General features: G+C 37.0%; 2 protein-coding genes across 2 annotated transcripts; both read left to right on the top strand.

Moving 5' to 3' along the window:
* The first annotated feature begins 164 nt into the window (after nucleotides 1–164).
* LOC125478225 (phospholipid-transporting ATPase 1-like) lies at nucleotides 165–6492 on the top strand. The gene is given in 8 exon segments (XM_048586136.1): nucleotides 165–2231; nucleotides 2234–2293; nucleotides 2391–2697; nucleotides 2868–3576; nucleotides 3719–3842; nucleotides 3969–4188; nucleotides 4699–5157; nucleotides 5999–6492. Coding segments are annotated over 8 exon segments (3675 nt in total). The 5' UTR covers nucleotides 165–655; the 3' UTR covers nucleotides 6219–6492.
* Nucleotides 6493–10442: 3950 nt separating this feature from the next.
* On the top strand, nucleotides 10443–13976 carry LOC103940001 (probable receptor-like protein kinase At1g11050). The gene is given in 6 exon segments (XM_048586501.1): nucleotides 10443–10518; nucleotides 11266–11732; nucleotides 11734–12028; nucleotides 12031–12350; nucleotides 12352–12908; nucleotides 13547–13976. Coding segments are annotated over 6 exon segments (1731 nt in total). The 3' UTR covers nucleotides 13563–13976.
* Nucleotides 13977–18223: the final 4247 nt, after the last annotated feature.

The following is an 18223-nucleotide window of genomic DNA, read 5'->3' as shown; positions in this document are numbered from 1 at the left end:
AAGGAAACAACATGGAAATAAAAGACCGTTCAGTCAAACTCAGACACCCACGCACGTTATAACCTTCAATACAAAAACTAATGATAATCTCCAGCTTAATTAATATAATTGGATTCCTAGCATCCTTCCTTCCTTCTAGAATATTTGAAAATAAAGAAAAAGACAGAAGAAGAAGAATATTTTTGAATTTTGATTATGTTTGTCGTCGCCACCCTTTACGACTTGTTCTTCTTCCACATTTATTGTATTAGCCGCCTCCTTCCTCCTCAGACTCCATAATCCCTGCCTTTGACCTTTTACGTTTCCTCATCCTCCATTTCCAATCCATCACACGTTTCCTTCAGCCACCACTGTTGTCTGCAATTCCTCAATTTCCTCTTAAATGCTAACCCACTAAGCTCAACCCGAAGGCTCTCTCTCTCACTCCCAACTTTCTGTATTAATTTGTATGTACGATTCTTGCATGTTTAGCTGACTCTACTGGATTATTCGCTTGCTTTCTTTTTGGGGTTCGTTTGTTTTCGAGATTTCGTTGCTGTTCTTGTGAAAGTTTGCGACTTTGGTCGGATTCGGCATCTGGGTATTTCGTGGATTTCATGATTGTTGACTGAATGCTGTTGGGAGAGGCCTCTGTGATCTGAATCTTTTTCGGATCATGACCTCGAAGCGGCCTTTTCTGATCCCATCTCCAAGAACCCCCAATACCCAACACCTCCCTACTCTACCCATCTATTCCGATTTCTTAAATTCCACTTCCGGTGGCTCTGGGTCGTTTTCCGGCATGGGTTCGAGAAACCCAGCTGCAGCTGACAATTCCATCAACGTTGAACCCACCACCCTCAATTCTACCTCCCGTAGAAGCGTTTCTTCCCTTCAATCCAAGGCTTACCAGAACAATTCTGTTCGGGAAGTGAGTTTCGGCGATGTCGGATCGAAGCCGGTGCGTTATGGTTCGAGAGGAGCTGATTCCGAAGCGCTCAGCATGTCCCAGAAGGAGTTGAACGAGGAGAATGTAAGGGTTGTTTATATAGATGATGTTGCTAAGACAAATGAGAGGTTTGCGTTTTCTGGTAATTCAATTAGGACGGCAAAGTACTCAATTTTTACATTTTTGCCTAGAAATTTGTTTGAACAGTTTCATAGGGTAGCATACATATATTTTCTTGTGATTGCTGTGCTGAATCAGCTCCCCCAGCTGGCGGTTTTTGGCCGTGGAGTTTCCATATTGCCATTGGCATTTGTGTTGCTTGTTACTGCTGTTAAGGATGCCTACGAGGACTACAGGCGGCATCGGTCTGATAGAATTGAGAACAATCGTCTGGCATCAGTCTTGGTTGGTAACCAGTTCCAGTCGAAAAAGTGGAAGGATGTTCGAGTTGGTGAAATCATCAAAATTCAAGCAAATGAGGCTATACCTTGTGATATGGTACTGCTTTCAACGAGTGATCCAACTGGGGTTGCTTATGTGCAGACTATCAATTTAGATGGGGAGTCAAATTTGAAGACGCGGTATGCAAAACAAGAAACCCTCTCCAAGTTGTCTGATAAGGAGAAGATTACTGGGTTGATTAAGTGCGAAATTCCCAACAGGAACATATACGGTTTTCACGCATTCATGGAAATTGATGGGAAGCGGTTGTCACTGGGACCCTCTAACATTGTACTTCGAGGGTGTGAGCTTAAGAATACTCAATGGGCACTTGGAGTTGCTGTATATGCTGGTCGTGAGACCAAAGTTATGCTCAATAACTCTGGAGCCCCATCCAAGAGGAGTCGCCTTGAGACCCGTATGAACTCTGAGATCATTGTGCTCTCTGGGTTTCTTGTTACTTTGTGTACAGTTGTCTCATTATGTGCTGCTGTTTGGTTGAGACGCAACAATGATAAGTTGGATGACATACTTTTCTACAGGAAGAAGGACTACTCGGAGGAGAAAGTGGACGATTATAACTATTATGGATGGGGTTTAGAGATTCTTTTCACGTTCCTTATGTCTGTCATCGTGTTCCAGGTCATGATCCCCATCTCGTTGTACATTTCGATGGAGCTTGTCCGGGTGGGTCAGGCTTACTTCATGATCAGGGATGGTCAAATGTATGATGAGGCCTCTAATTCAAGATTTCAGTGCCGAGCTTTGAATATCAACGAAGATTTAGGACAAATTAAGTATGTATTCTCAGACAAAACTGGTACGCTGACAGAAAATAAAATGGAATTTCAATGTGCAAGCATTTGGGAGTAGATTATAATGGTGGGAGAAGCAGTTTGGAGCAAGTGGGGTACTCTGTTGAAGGTAATAAATGTTTTTCTTTTGATTATGTTTTCTTCTGATTAGTACTTCCAATTGTTTTACTAGTTTGCAATTTCTTATTTTTCTTGTTCGGTATCAGTTGATGGGAAAATTTTGAGGCCAAAGATGAAGGTGAAGGCTGACCCAGAACTTCAGCAATTACTCAGAAGTGGAAAGAACACAAATGAAGGCAAACATGTGTACGAGTTCTTCCTGGCATTGGCAGCTTGTAATACCATTGTGCCTCTTGTTGTAGACACGTCTGATCCAAATGTGGGATTATTAGATTACCAAGGGGAGTCCCCAGATGAACAAGCATTGGTTTATGCTGCTGCTGCCTATGGTTTTATGCTTATTGAACGAACCTCTGGTCATATAATTATTGATATCCAAGGTGATAGGAAAAGGTAATTTGACAATGTCTTTTAATTAATTTATATATAGATACTTTTGACTTTGAGTAATCATGCTTGTGTAATCCCTGTGATTACAATCTAGTAAATTAATACTGAACTTCCTTTAGAGAGTAAAGACCCTTCATTTCTTGTTCATAACTTACTATTCCTGGGCAGCGCAGGTTCAATGTCTTGGGTATGCACGAGTTCGATAGTGATCGAAAGAGAATGTCTGTTATATTGGGGTGCCCTGATAAGGCTGTCAAAGTCTTTGTAAAAGGTGCTGACACAACCATGTTCAGTGTAATAGACAAACGATTGAACTTGGATATAATACGAGCAACAGAAGCCCATATTCATGCTTACTCCTCTTTGGGTTTGAGAACACTTGTGGTGGGCATGCGAGAACTGAGTGGTACAGAATTCGAGCAGTGGCACTTGTCTTTTGAGGAAGCAAGCACTGCTTTAATTGGTAGGGCTGCTCTACTTCGCAAGGCTGCGGGCAACATAGAAAACAATCTCGTTATACTAGGTGCCTCTGGCATTGAAGATAAACTGCAACTGGGGGTGCCTGAAGCCATAGACTCTCTAAGAACAGCAGGGATTCAGGTATGGGTTTTGACAGGGGACAAGCAAGAAACTGCCATATCAATCGGCTACTCCTCAAAGCTTCTAACAAGAAGAATGACACAGATTATAATTAACAGTAGCTCTAAGGATTCATGTCGAAGGAGTTTAGAGGATGCCATACTAATGTCTAGGAAGCTCGTGACAGTGTCCGCAGATACACACACCGACGGAGGAAACTCTGGACATGGTGGAACTCAAGTAGCTTTAATTATTGACGGCACCAGCCTTGTGTACATTCTTGACAGTGAACTTGAGGAAAAGGTAATTGCTTTTAGACCTACCTATTTAGTTTTTTACGTATCTAGACAATGCCATATGTGGTTTTTTTTTTTTTTTTTTTTTATTTTTTTTATATATTTTGGGATGATGTCTTATATGCTGATCTAACATATTTTTGCCATAGCTCTTTGAACTAGCAAGTAACTGTGCTGTGGTGCTTTGTTGCCGAGTCGCTCCATTGCAAAAGGCTGGAATTGTATCCCTTGTGAAGAACAGGACGACTGATATGACACTTGCCATTGGGGATGGTACACTATTCTATTTATTTCACTTATGTAGATATCTTATGTTTCCAATACCAGAATTAGTATCTTATGCCTACTCTCATTTACAGTTGGTGTTGACAGTAGAAAGTTCTTATGTTATATTGATAGGTGCTAATGATGTTTCAATGATCCAAATGGCTGATGTGGGAGTTGGCATCAGTGGCCAAGAAGGTCGGCAAGCTGTCATGGCATCAGATTTTGCAATGGGGCAGTTCAGATTCTTAGTTCCCCTTTTATTGGTTCATGGCCATTGGAATTACCAGCGGATGGGCTATATGATATTATACAATTTCTATAGGAATGCAGTGTTTGTTCTTATTTTGTTTTGGTGAGTAATTCTTCGTTGGATAAATTTTCAGTTACACACGCTGGTTGTTCTGCAGATTACAATTGTTTTCCTTGAGCCTGAACTTTGACTTGGACTTTGTTTTTCTTCTAAAAATTGAATTAACAAAATACTAGGGAGAGGATTACACATGGTTGTCTATGTCAGAAATCAATGTCATTGAGTGGAAGAATCTCTACCTTCCATTATAAAAATTCATCATCTAATTTCTAGCTTGAAATGTTGTGGAAATGACATTTGAACTTGATGCTAAAAGTTTGAAGCTCGTCAGATTTGGATACATTTGCGTCAAAGTAGGTCCCTGTGTCCGATGTGTAATGTGTTACAAATTATAATTGACATTGAGATCATGCTGTGAGTATTTTTTATTTATTTTTTGTTTGGAAGGGAGGACTGAATGGAGCTAACCAGTAAAGGAAAATAAAAGAAAGAAGATTCTCTATGAAGTCTTGCTTATTATTTAGCTGATTATATTTCATGTTATCTGTGTAGGTACGTGCTCTTCACTTCTTTTACTTTGACAACTGCAATCACTGAATGGAGCAGCATGTTGTATTCTATAATCTACACAGCAGCACCTACAATTGTTGTTGGGATTCTTGACAAGGACCTAAGTAGAAGGACCCTTCTAGATTATCCTCAGCTATACGGAGCTGGTCAGAGACAAGAATGCTACAACTCAAAATTATTTTGGTTAACGATTCTTGACACATTGTGGCAAAGTCTGGCTGTCTTCTATATCCCTCTCTTTGCGTATTGGGGCAGCAGCATTGATACATCGAGTATAGGAGATCTTTGGACACTTGCAGTGGTAATTTTGGTTAATTTGCATTTGGCTATGGATGTTATCCGGTGGAATTGGATTACACATGCAGCCATTTGGGGATCTGTAATTGCGACTTGGATTTGTGTCATTGTCATTGATGCTATACCTTCACTGGTTGGCTACTGGTATGCTCTCTAATCTTAGTAGTATTGCATGTATATCTTTGTTTTTGCACAAACATAATTGCGTCTAACTTGTTTAAACTATGACACCCTATAAGAAGCAGCGGCAAGCATTTATGTTGCATTTCATGTTATGCAATGATCAAAGATTCGATATCATGATATATAGGTCCTCTCAAACTCGTAGACTCATTCAATTAGTGCAAGTGGAATAGCTCACAATACTGAGTCAAATAAAGAACACAAAACTGGATGTTAAGTTAGTTCATGATTGCTTACTAATTTCAACAAATAATTAAATGCAAGTGTTTCTTTGCATTGGAGGCACAGTATATCTATCCCAAATATTAATGTAGGCAGAATTCATGCCTGTGCAATCCATTCCCAAAATAAACATCATTTCCAGAAGAAAAAAATGATCTGAAATGCATCGGGGTTGTTGAATCTCTTTCAAAACTTTCCTAGTAACGAACTGTCTCAAGTCGCTTTACATAATGAAAAAACTCTGTTAGTAAGTATTACATCTTCGTTTCTATCCATGAACCCTTTTCTCTGGTTACATTAAGTGCTAAATTTCATTGTCTGCAGCTCATGTTAGAACATGATATTCGTTATCTTTTTCCCCTCTCCTAGAAATAGCGAAACAGCCATCTAAGAAATCGCCATCACCAATTTTATTAATGTAATTTTTTTTTTACTGGAACTGAAAAAAGTCATTGTCACAAATGCCAACAAGTTTATTGTGCTTCGAGAAGCTCCCCACATGCATTTCTGAAATTTTCTATGATAGATGGCACTTGCATTTGTATATGCTAATCTTTGCAACTCCAATATAATTTGACAGGGCCATTTTTCAAGTTGCAAAGACTGCATCGTTTTGGTTATGTTTGTTGGCAATCGTCACAGCTGCGATCGCTCCACGCTTTGTTGTAAAGTTTCTGTATCAGTACTATAGACCTTGTGATGTTCAGATCGCAAGAGAATTTGAGAAGTTTGGCAATCCAAGCGCGTCAAACCCTGCACAAATAGAAATGGATGCGATCTTGGACCCGCCGAGGAGATGAGCAGGTGATGTTATTGCTTTCGACATCTCCTTTTTGTTTTCTTTTGTAGAAATGTTATTCTTTAGGCTGCTTCAGAGTATCTCTCTCCTAGTTGCCTCATTGTTTATTGTTTGCTATCCGAAGGATAGGGTTTGTAACTTTGTAGTGTCAGGCTTATATTTTGTGTTCCTCTTTTTTTTTTTGCTGTACCTTAAGATTCATTCGGTGTACTTGGACTTGTTCAAAAGAGAGAAGAATTGGACAGTCGATACAATAAATGAATTTTACCACAGAAGTTTTGATGTGTTCGGATTGAATCCTTCATACTAACTTGAAATCGACCAAAAAGTACAGGGGTTTCAAGTGTTAGAGAACAGATGTAAGATAGAGTTCTACATCGAAGATATAAACAAAAAATAAACAAATTATACGTTGGAGGTTCACCGCTAAATATCGCTAAGGCTTTCTGTGATAAATTTCATGGATCCATCTCATTTGTAGAGCCAAAAATAATCCCAAAAAAATCAAATGGTATGGTTTCAAATTTGAGTATTTTTGTAGACATGATCTTTAAAGAAAAACCTAAAAGATGGTTTAGATTGTTTACGAAGTGTACTACAAAAAGGCGCGTCAAAAGTTGTGTAAAAAAAGTGGTGTCATGGGTCCATTTCATTTGTGGGGCCAAAAATAATCCCAAAAAATCAAAGGACGACGCTTGAACTTCTTTTCTAGAAAGACAAGATTGCCCTCATCAAATGTGCAGGGCTCTCAAATATTCTCTTACGCAGCTCAGCACCCTTGAAGATCCAAACAGTTAACTACGACTAAATCCTATATTTCATACATTGTCAATTGAAGATCAACTCTATTCAGTAAGGAATCCCTATCATAATCAATCATGGATGTTCATCCTCGTATCAAGATATTATCTCATAATTAATATTTTGGGAATATCCTTTCCTCATTCATCAAACCATGACCCATCTTGGCCAATATATGTGTAGGGCAAAAAAAACCCTAACCCTATGGCTAACCACTCCTATAAATACCTTCATCTCACCATATTTTGGGAAGCTTTTTGCTACAGATACAGACCTAAACACTCACTCTATTCAAAGTTACTGACTTAAGCATCAAACCATTGGCCAAATTCCCCCTTGGGCGTGAGGCCTTGGTCTTTGATCAAATATGTTGATTGTTTTGTATTGTTTTGTAAGTACACATTCGTCAAAACTGAAGACGATGATTTTTTGCTACCACACCGATATATTATATTAGAATGAGGATCCTTTCTGGATCCTCTTTGTGAGGATCCGGGGGATCTTCCAATCACATTCGTTCATTATATATCGTGCGGTTAATTTTTGTCTGGTACTATTTATATTCAATTTTAAATGTTAAAAATTATAATATTTTTTTACCTCATGATATATAATGAACAGACATGATTAGAGGATCTCCAGGATCCTCACAAGGAGAATCTAAGGTGGATCCTCATTCATTATATTATAGGGCATTGCTACATGCAGCCTGCTGACTTTTTATCTTTAAGCGTTCTATCCCATTCTTATCCAAAGCTGGCAAAATTATTTCCCACGCGCCTGTTTAGATTCGAGCATCAACATATTCCACTGAAGTCAGTATCATTAATTTAAAAGATTATTTTTTTAATACAAACAATTTATAAGATTTAGAATATTAAAAACATATTTAATTTTTCTTTGTTTAGCAGTGTTGACATATTCAGTTCTGACATAAAGTCTTAAGTTCGACTTACTTGAATAATGATGATATATAATATTAAAATAGAATTTGATACCTAGTTACAGATTATTTATTGTGTGGCTTAGTCAAATCACCTTGTCTTAGTATAGAATATGGTTGTATAGGAAATAACTCGATTTTTTTTTAACTAAATAAGTAAATTTGTTATTAAAATTTGTTTGTTCCAAAACGAATTCTACGCAAGTGTCGAAAGCCGATTATATCATTCAAACTAAGAAAATAGAGGTGTTTTCTTGTCGCACTGTGAAAGACCATGTCCTTTTATACCTGAGAAGTTTGAACATGAAAATAACTCATAGAGATGTGGGTGGCGTTCTTTAATATGTTAATTTATAAACTGTTATCTCGTCTTTTAAGTCATTTAGTCGTTTGATTTGAGTAGACGTATTTATGGACATCATTAAGCGCCCTCGGGACCTTGTTGTTTTTAGGCCATCTCCAACCTAAGGGTCTAGATGATTGAAAATTGTCTGAAAACCGTCTCCAACCGAGGGCTAGGCTAGAAAGCTCGTGGAATCTGAGAGGGCCCCACATAATCTGAAAGGGCCAAAGGGTTGGAGGGATGGCTAGAAAAAACATTAATCGTATCGGTTATAACCAACGGGTAAAATTCAAATGCAACGACTAGCTGACATCAGCTAGCCGTTGCATTTGATTTTTTTTATTATTTTTTTTACAGTTTTATTATTATTATTTTTTATTTACAAAATTTTTCCTATAACTTCTATTTTTCATATTTTTTTAAATTCTATTTTTTTTCTATAACTTTTATTTTACAAAATTTGTTTCATATTTTTTTTAAATTCCATTTTTTCCCATAACTCCTATTTCACAAAATTTGTTTCATTTTATTTTAAATTATTTTTTTTCCTATAACTTCCTAAGCCATTATACAACATTAAATTAAATTAAGTAACATGAAACAACATTAAACAATATGCAACAACAATAAATAACATTAACCAACATATAAATTATACAATGGCTGATGATCAAGATGATGTTGATTATGGATATTAAATTTAAGTTGTAGTTTTTAAATTCAAGTTAATGTTGTTTTTAAATTTAATTTGTAGTTTTTAAATTTAATTCGTCGTTTTTTAATTTAAGTTGTAGTTTTAAAATATAAGTTGTAGTTTTTAAGTTTAAGTTGTTGGATTTGAATTTAAATTGTTGTAGTTTTTAAATTTAAATAATAAATTACGTTTGCCCCTTTGACTCTCAGTTGGAGATGGTTTTTTATGACAGGGCTAAAATGAGTCCTATGGCCCTTTGGCCCTTAGTTGGAGACGAAGGCAAATATAGTCTTGTACTGTTCATTAAACTATTAATATCTTGGAAGACCAGATGGTTAAAACGAGTTCTCTGACCAACCCTCGGTTGGAGATGGCCTTAAGGTACCTTTGCAAGCTCGTCAATTGAAGCCATACATATTTTGAAATGTGTGTTCACTTCAATCGTGCTCATCATTCTCGCGTGTGTGAGAGGGGTAGATCCGTCCAAGCCGCCTCCTTCAATGCACGTGTAATTATTTAAAACCACGTTGATTTTTTTTCTTCTAATTAATTCTAACTAGTTATTTACTTTTACTAAATTGGTTTTTTATTATACAAGTTAGTATTATAAACTAGTCTAACTTTTGGAGAAAAAAAGTGGACACACTATCGTAGCTAACTGGCAACTTTGGACTAATTGATATTATATATTTTAAGGCATATGTAATCAATGTTTTATCCTAGTTTTAATTAGTTTGGTTTTCTTTATTTCATTGTGAAGATGGTTATAACAAGAAGTTTCCTAGAAAAGGTAGCCAATCTGCCAATGCGTTTTTTTTTTTTTTGTTTTGTAATGCTGGGAGACTATTTATTAAAATTATATTTTGTAAACAATATGATATATGATTGTTGATGATTGATTTTTTTTTTTTTTTTTAGATAGCGGTTTTACTGTCAAATTAAGAATCATTACAAATATCAAGGAGGACATTCGAGATAATATTTAATCCAAGGAAACTTTAACATAAAATAAAAGACCAACTTGGCCAATCTAATTGTCACCATACTGGTGGATTAAGGGCGAGAAATGCCTGAGAATAAGCAAAGAAACACATCCAAGTCTTGAAATCATTCATACCCAAACTCAAGAGAATTGAGATGGCACTCCAAAGCTAGATAAACTCCATTTATTATGAAAGCTTCTATGCACAAAGCCTTAATACAATGAACAACGACAGCAAACCAACTAGTGTCCATACCACCATGAATTTTACGATCAACAAAGATACTGATTCCAACAAAGTGGATCCAAATGATTTGATATCACATAAATACAAAATTATATACTCACGAAGAAAGACTCAGAGATAACCTCACTAAGGAGACATTTACTAGAGAGCTACTAAGACAAAAAATTGAGAAGCAACAATCCATGAGAAGATAAAGGAGGAAGGCTAGAGAAAAAATGGAGAAGGGACTGCCAATGGCCTTGAGCTGGACCAAAGGGCCGGTGGCTATGGAGTTTGTAGATTTAGGGTTTTGTAAGAGGAATGAGGGGAAGGAAAGATTGAATTATTACCTAAATGCTTAATTAACAAGCTTATTTTCTATTGGAGACACATCGTATGGTCTACAAATGTAGTCTAAAAATGATCTCCCTAGCATATTTCCTTTTTTATTTATTTAAATAATATAGATGTGAGTGCTTAAGCGATATCAGTTAGCAACTTAACAAGGCATTAATCATTTGTCTAGTCCCCTCGACAATATTTTTCATAATCTGAACCAACTATTTGTTATGTTATCAATAAAAGATCATCCCCGCAAAATTTCATCGAAACCAGAATATGCTTCATTATCTAACTATGACTTGAAGATATATAGATGATCACAATTTTTCCGATTAACCATGAAATATTCACATTGATAGTTAAAACACTAGATTATTTCTGATTTCAGTGAATTTTTATAAAAAGATGTATGAATGAAGACCTCAAAAACAAACACTTACGGTGCTGAGATTTAATTTGTAAAGCAAGCTCAAACGAGAAATTAGCACCATATTGAATTACTAGCTAATTAAGGCTTGATCGAAGACTACATCTAAATTGTAAATAAAGGGTGAGGATCGAGGGACACATGTTTTGACATACATTCTGACACTCATTTTGTAGAGCTCATTTATAATGTATTTTAACGATCCAAATTATCTATTTTTAATTTTCCCTAAAAGTCATGTTTATAAAAAATCATTCAAATTCCAAAAGACTAAATTATAGTCATTTCAGTATTTCTCTCCTCCCTCTCCCTCTCTCCCAATCTTGTCTCCTACTGCTTTGACCCTCTCCAGTTTGTCATCACCCCCAACATCTGCGCCAACATTCAGTCCACCAGTGATTGGGTCTCCAAGCTTGGCAACTCCACCGTCCTCGACTCCGCCTGCCGCCCTGACCTCTCCGATCTCTCCTCCTGTGGGGGATGTGTCGACGCCGGCTTTGCCATTCAGAAGATGTTGCTTGCCGCCGATGGTAACTCTTCTCACACTGAAGACTGTTGGTACTTTACTATTCTTTATGCTGCTGGTATTGTCAATGAGTTTGGCCCTGAGAGCAATGGTGTTGTGAACTGTATATTTGGGTTGTCTTCTTCCAATGCGCGATCGTCGAAAAAGAGCAATACTGCCCTTGTTTTCGACCTCACTGGCGCTGGGGTTGCGGTGTTTGTCATGTCTAGTTTGTTGGGGTTGTACTTTTGGTAATGATAGGTGGTGGAGGAACAAAAGGATTATAGGGTCTCGAATGGAATCCGGTTTTGACTTGGATGAACGAGATGCTAGGATTAGAGTGAGACCAAACACCGGTTCAATTTGGTTTAAAATTCAGGATCTTGAGAAGGCAACTAATAACTTTTCGCAGAAGAATTTTATCAGTCGAGGTGGGTTCGGTGTTGTTTACAAGGGTGTGTTGCAGGACGGAACTATGGTTGCTGTTAAGAAAGTTATAGAATCTGATTTTCAAGGGGATGCTGAATTTTGCAATGAGGTTGAGATTATTATTTGAAGCACCGGAATCTTGTCCCGCTTAGAGGGTGTTGTGTGGTCGAGGGGGAAGACAGTTACGAGGAGAAAGGAAGTCACAGATATCTTGTCTACGATTACATGCCGAATGGGAATCGAGATGACCATCTCTTTATTTCTCAGCCTAGTAGTCAGAGCGGAATTGAAAGGAAACCCTGGACTTGGCCTCAAAGAAAGAGCATAATCTTGGATGTAGCCAAGGGTTTAGCTTATCTTCACTATGGAGTGAAGCCTGCGATATATCACAGAGATATTAAGGCTCCAAAAATACTATTGGATGCCGATATGAGAGCGAGGGATGGCGGACTTTGGGCTTGCAAAACAGAGCATGGAAGGCCAGTCTCATCTCACTACTAGAGTGGCAGGGACTCATGGATACTTAGCCCCTGAATATGCTCTTTATGGACAGCTGACCGAGAAGAGCAATGTTTATAGCTTTGGAGTGGCTATTTTGGAGATTATGTGTGGGAGAAAAGCACTTGATTTGTTGTCTTCGGGTTCCCCTCGTGCTTTCTTGATCACAGATTGGGCTTGGTCATTAGTGAAATCTGGAAAAGCTGAGCAAGCTTTAGACTTCTCATTGCTGAGAGATGGGGATAATGCGAATTCGAATCCAAAGAGCATAATGGAGAGAAATTTGCTGGTCGGCATTTTGTGTGCTCATGTAATGGTGGCTTTACGGCCTACCATTTTGGAAGCCCTGAAAATGCTGGAGGGAGATATTGAGGTGCCACAGATTCCAGATAGGCCGATGCCTCTTGGTCATCCTTCAAATTTTGGCAATGGCAACAGTAACACGTTCAGCATCTCACCAGCTTTGAGCGGGCCAAAATTACACAGCGGAGACATGCTCAGGTAATGTAGAAAGATTTGCGATTCTTTAGTTTGTCCATTGCCTCGAAGGTTGCAAAGAGTGAGAAGCATGTTCATAGAAGACCCTCCAGTCCATGAGTTCATTCAAGGTATGTGGTTGAGAATCTTGTAAATATGACATATGGGAACTCATAGACAAATTTAAAGGCTATACCATGAATCCGAGGCTAGGAATTGCACCGGCTAGTGTAGGATCTTTGTGTTTTATGAAGTTGCAACTTCTTGTGGTGTTATTATGTTTACCAAACTATATGGTTTGAAGCTTGACATTATAAATGGCGCAAATGAAGACGTAGATAACAGTATAAGCAAACAGTATTGTTTGAATTGAACCAGCTACTCCAGAAGAACAGAATGACTCAAGAAGTTGGAGTCGAAATCATCATGAATTCCCAAGCTAATGAGAAATCAAATCTTTGTTGAAGCTATACTTTCATGTGTTGTTCCGTTCTATCTCATCGCGGGTTCCTTTCTTTTATGTGTTTCGTTCTCTCTCTCTCTCTCTCTCTCTCTCTCTCTCTCTCTCGTAACCAAGCTGCAATACATATTTTTATCATGTATTCGTTAACTGTTTAATTTTTCGATTGAAGTAGCATCATTGATATCTATGCCCACAACAGGTTTAGCAGAGAGTGAAGCACTTCATGGGCTCTGACCGTCTGAGTCCTTGGGAGATTCGTAAAACTCGAAAAAAATTTCAGTGTAGCAGGAACACGACCTAGTTGTTCAAACTCGACCTAATTTATCCACTGTAATAATATAAGAGGTTGAAATTTTTAAGTAGGGTCGTGTTCTCAACACACTCAACAATCTCTTACCACTCTTAACATGTTTTAGTTCAAGAGCGTATGAACATAGGTTTTGGTGAAATTTTGATTTATATTTGTATAGTAATAGTAAGGTAAGTAGTATCTACCTATCAGCTTGTAACTGTAGAGGTGGGAAATTTTGTTGTTTCGTTTCCTTGCTTGTAATACGTTTTTGTGGGCAACTTGTAACCCAAGTGGTTAATGCTCAATGACGGGCTTACCGCTGCCACTTTAATGAATTGGATTGATTCATTTTAACAACAGCCCAGCTCCATTTTTTTTTTTTGGCAAGAAAAAAAAAATAATAATAATCATCAACAAAGTGCCAAATATTATCAACAAAGTGCAGAAAATATTAATTTATAGCAGGTTCAATGCATGTATTTTATTAATTTATAGCAGAAAATATCATCAACAAAGTGCCAAATACATATCTGGTTCAATGCATGTGTTACTAGTGCAGATTAAATTTCTACCTACAATAAATAAATAATAATAATTTTATGGTCAATACGAGATAAATGTATATCAATATTTACATTAATTCATGTAATATTATTAATTGTGATCATCCGAAATACGGTATAAATAAGTGCATGTTTACATTCAAAATTTTGTCAAATATTGTAAATTAAGTACTTTTGGAAGGGATAAGATAATATAACGATAATGTCGTTGAAGCTTGCCGTCGTCCGCTTTTCTTTGCTTTCTCTTATTCTCATTGCCAATGCTTCGGAAAAACATCTCTTTGTGATTTTCGCATATTGTTTTTATCTCGTTTTCTAAAACACTTTCGTTTTCGAGTGTTTTTTGGTGTGTGTTTGTGTCTAAATATGTAGACATCAGACAAGGACCGAGTGAGGGTCCAGGTGGTGAATATCCTGCTGGGTCAAGTCCAAGCAAAGAGAGGAAGACTGCATCCGACCATGCACCAAGTTCGGCCGTCCTCCAACAACTGTTGTCTGTCTTCCTGATCCAACCGGACAATTTGGCTGCTGTAATTGTGTCAAATAATTATGTAATTATTCCCCAATTAACAACTTGTTTTGGTACAAGTTGAAGATTAAATAAACATGCGTCTAGCTACTTCCAAGGTTTAATTTGAATTTTAACTATTTTGATTGTGTTTTGTTTCTTATTAAACATATAAGACGTTGTCTTGTATTTATATGATGTCCAAGACAGTAATGACATCACTTATTTAATTTTCTCATGTCTTTTCAGTGTTGCCATAGAACAATATTAGCCTTTCATCACACGTAATGTGCACAACTTGATCTTTTTTATCCATTTTTATAGAGTTTTTAGAGTAAAATTTTTAATTGGTCCCATGCTATAACCTTAGTTTAGTTTTAGTAACCGAATTAAAATTTGGTCAATTTTAGTTCTTGAATTTCATAAAGTGTAGTCAATGGTCTATTGTGTCGACTTCGGTTTAAAATTATGTTAGTTAGACTATGTGATACACATGGACTCATTGGCAGGCCAAGTATTATGTTAGTTTCAAGTGAATAGTCATCAAGAATTTTTCGGTGAGTCTTGAGGCAACGACACAGTTCAATTGAGTCGAAGAAGTGTCATTATTTATGCATCTACGTATTTGATAACTGCATTACTATGACCAAGAATCAAAGTTATATCGATCAAGTTAGTCTGCCTTTTCACCCATTGGATTGGTAAAGAGAAAAAAAAAAGTATTTTTTCAATTCAATCATGACCTGCTCAATTTCTTGAATAAAAATTGGAATAATCAGACTACTTGGTAGTCTATTCTATTGACGAAAAATTAACATGACTAACTTGTAACTTTTCTCTTTTGGTGTATATGATGTTGAATTGAGGTGTCATTATCCACCTCTCTATATATTAGCAAATTGGCACACCCTAACCCTTGCCGTTTGATGAGTCAATTTCACATTATATATTTTACCTTATTCATTTTGGTAAAATTTTGATACTTTACTTTATATTTTCAATATAGGACCTTCAACTTCCTCTGAAGCAAAACATGATCAATATTGGGAGAGGAAATTGGACCAAGTGCAGAGACTTTCAGACTTTTACATTTAAGGTGTTTTCGATCTTTTATTAATTCAATAAAGAACTTTGTGATTTTTATTATGAATATACGTATCTACTTCACTTTTTGCTAGGGTGAAGCCACGAGCCTTAGCAAGAATATGTAGTTTCTTTTCAAGTTGCTTGTGATAATATGCATGCAGGTTTTTGAAAATCACCGGTTCAAATTATCTAAGTGTCTCGATGATTCGCGACCATTAGGATGTTTAAAAAAGTAATTTGATGCAATTTTGGTCGAAAGCCGATCCATGAAATTGACGAATGCTTCTTTTGGTTAATATGTGCAAGTTCACTCACGATGAATACCGCGTCTTAAGGGTTGCATGGTTTTTCCAAAAGGTTTCACAAAACTTAATGAGTCATGCATGTTTAGATTTGATCTAAATACCACAGACGGATTGCATGTTTAATATATGCTCTATATTGGGAGTCCAAGTAGGCATATTTTAGGAAAACCTAACCTACGAAATATGCATGTATAGGTCATAAGTAATTGGGAGAACTATATATGATTGTTAAGGTGACAATGGATCCCTAATGTTTGCAAATTGTTCTACTCTCTTTAATTAAATTCGTTTTTATTAAATTAGGTCATAAAATCAATCATCCCAAATCTTTATTTTACAATAATTAACTAAAATTTGGTTTGGTATGAATTATTGAATAATCATTGTGAAGAATAACCTTGCTAGAACCATTTATACTACAATATCTTTGTCATTCTTGCAAGTATTATAGGTGTTCTTAACCCTTTTGCACGTGTGGTAAAAATTGTATCACCGTTGTTGAATGTTTTGTTTTTCTTTTTTGGAAAAGCACTTGAATTGCGCATTGCGCAAAAAGCGATTTGATATAGTTGTAAAGTAAAAATAAACATGTTTAATGCTTAAATATGTCAAATTTGTTATCTACCAATACCATCTTGAAGCTAGTTAAAGAAGCAAAAGCCATTCTAAAGTAGACATCTTTCATTTTTCTTGTCATCCATCCAATTTCAAACACTCACAAAAGAAGTCTTGGTAAATTAGCTCGACAAAATATCTTTTTCTCAAGTGTATCGTGGGCTAATAATTAATAAGCCCGAACGAGTCTCAGTTGCTATTCCAATGACATAGAAGGCCTGTAAAGCCTCTATTTACCGATATTACATTATCTTCCTGCTGATTAGCCGAAATCTCTTGTTTAGCATACAGGTACACCGTTTGTAAGGGCCATCACCTTGAGGTCACATTATGTGTAAGTGTACCTATTACCTCAGATCTTTTGAATAATTGCTCTACTGGAATTGAACCATGGTGTGTGTTCTATTCACAACTCTGCCTTAGATTCAAGATCCTCCTCCGGATTGCCGGTCAATGATTTCTCTGATTCATTAGGAAGTGGTGCAGGCTCTTGGATGTCTAGTTCGTCACCTAAGATCTTTGCAGTGTGTTTGTACCATACTTGACCAATCCCAAAACTACTGAGCACCGATCAACAATATACCGTCAAGGACCCACAAGACTTTCCCTCCAACCAGGAGACCAATCATAACGCGACACGTGTCGATATCAGAGGCCAATCACAGCGCAACATGTGTCAATATCATAGGCCAATCACAGCACGACACGTGTCAAGATCAGAACAAAACTAGAAACTCTCTTCTATAAAAGGGGATCATTCTCCCACAATAATGCTTAATGTCATTTGTACTAAACTATTCACTAGAACTCACTAAAGGAGAGCTTGAACCTATGTATTTGTGTAAACCCTTCACAACTAATGAAAACTCATCTACTCCGTGGACGTAGCCATTCTGGGTAAACCACATATATCTTGTGTTTGTTTCCCTGTCTCTATATCTTTGCATACTTATCCACACTGGTGACCAGAGCAATCTAGCAAAGGTCACAAACTTAACACTTTCTCTTGTACCAAAGTCTTCGCCAATTTTGTGTATCAACATTTGGCGCCGTCTGTGGGAATCGCACTTATTTCTACTCTCTCCAGCTTTGTCAAGCTGGTTTCCACCATTCGTACGCTTTCTTTCGACCAGGCACCTATCTCCAACATAGGAAGCGAAAGGAACCACATCACGCAGAACGACACCCCATTTGCACTAAGTGCGAAGCAACGAAAAATGGAACGAAATAAATTTGCTCTTCAGGCTAAAGTCGATGAGCTAGAAGCTCAGAACAACAAGATAGCGATAAATGAAAAACAACTACAATTCTCAAAAGCTTCATACACTCTTGATCAAGATAGTGTGAAGCAAAACCAGTTTATGGTGCCAACAAAAACTTCAACAAATGAAGGGCAACGACAAATGTCAAAAGCCTCACACACCCTTGATCAAGATAATGTGAAGCAAAACCAATTTATGGTGACCAACATAAAGATTCACCCACAAAGTTTTACCTACAAAGTTTC

Source organism: the organism of the source record quoted next, unplaced genomic scaffold (assembly GCF_019419815.1).
Source record: "Pyrus x bretschneideri cultivar Hongxiangsu unplaced genomic scaffold, Pyrus_bretschneideri_v1 Contig24, whole genome shotgun sequence".
Classification (NCBI taxonomy): domain Eukaryota; kingdom Viridiplantae; phylum Streptophyta; class Magnoliopsida; order Rosales; family Rosaceae; genus Pyrus; species Pyrus x bretschneideri.
Note: the sequence above shows the minus strand (reverse complement) of the source record. Positions and strands in the feature narration are given on the sequence as shown.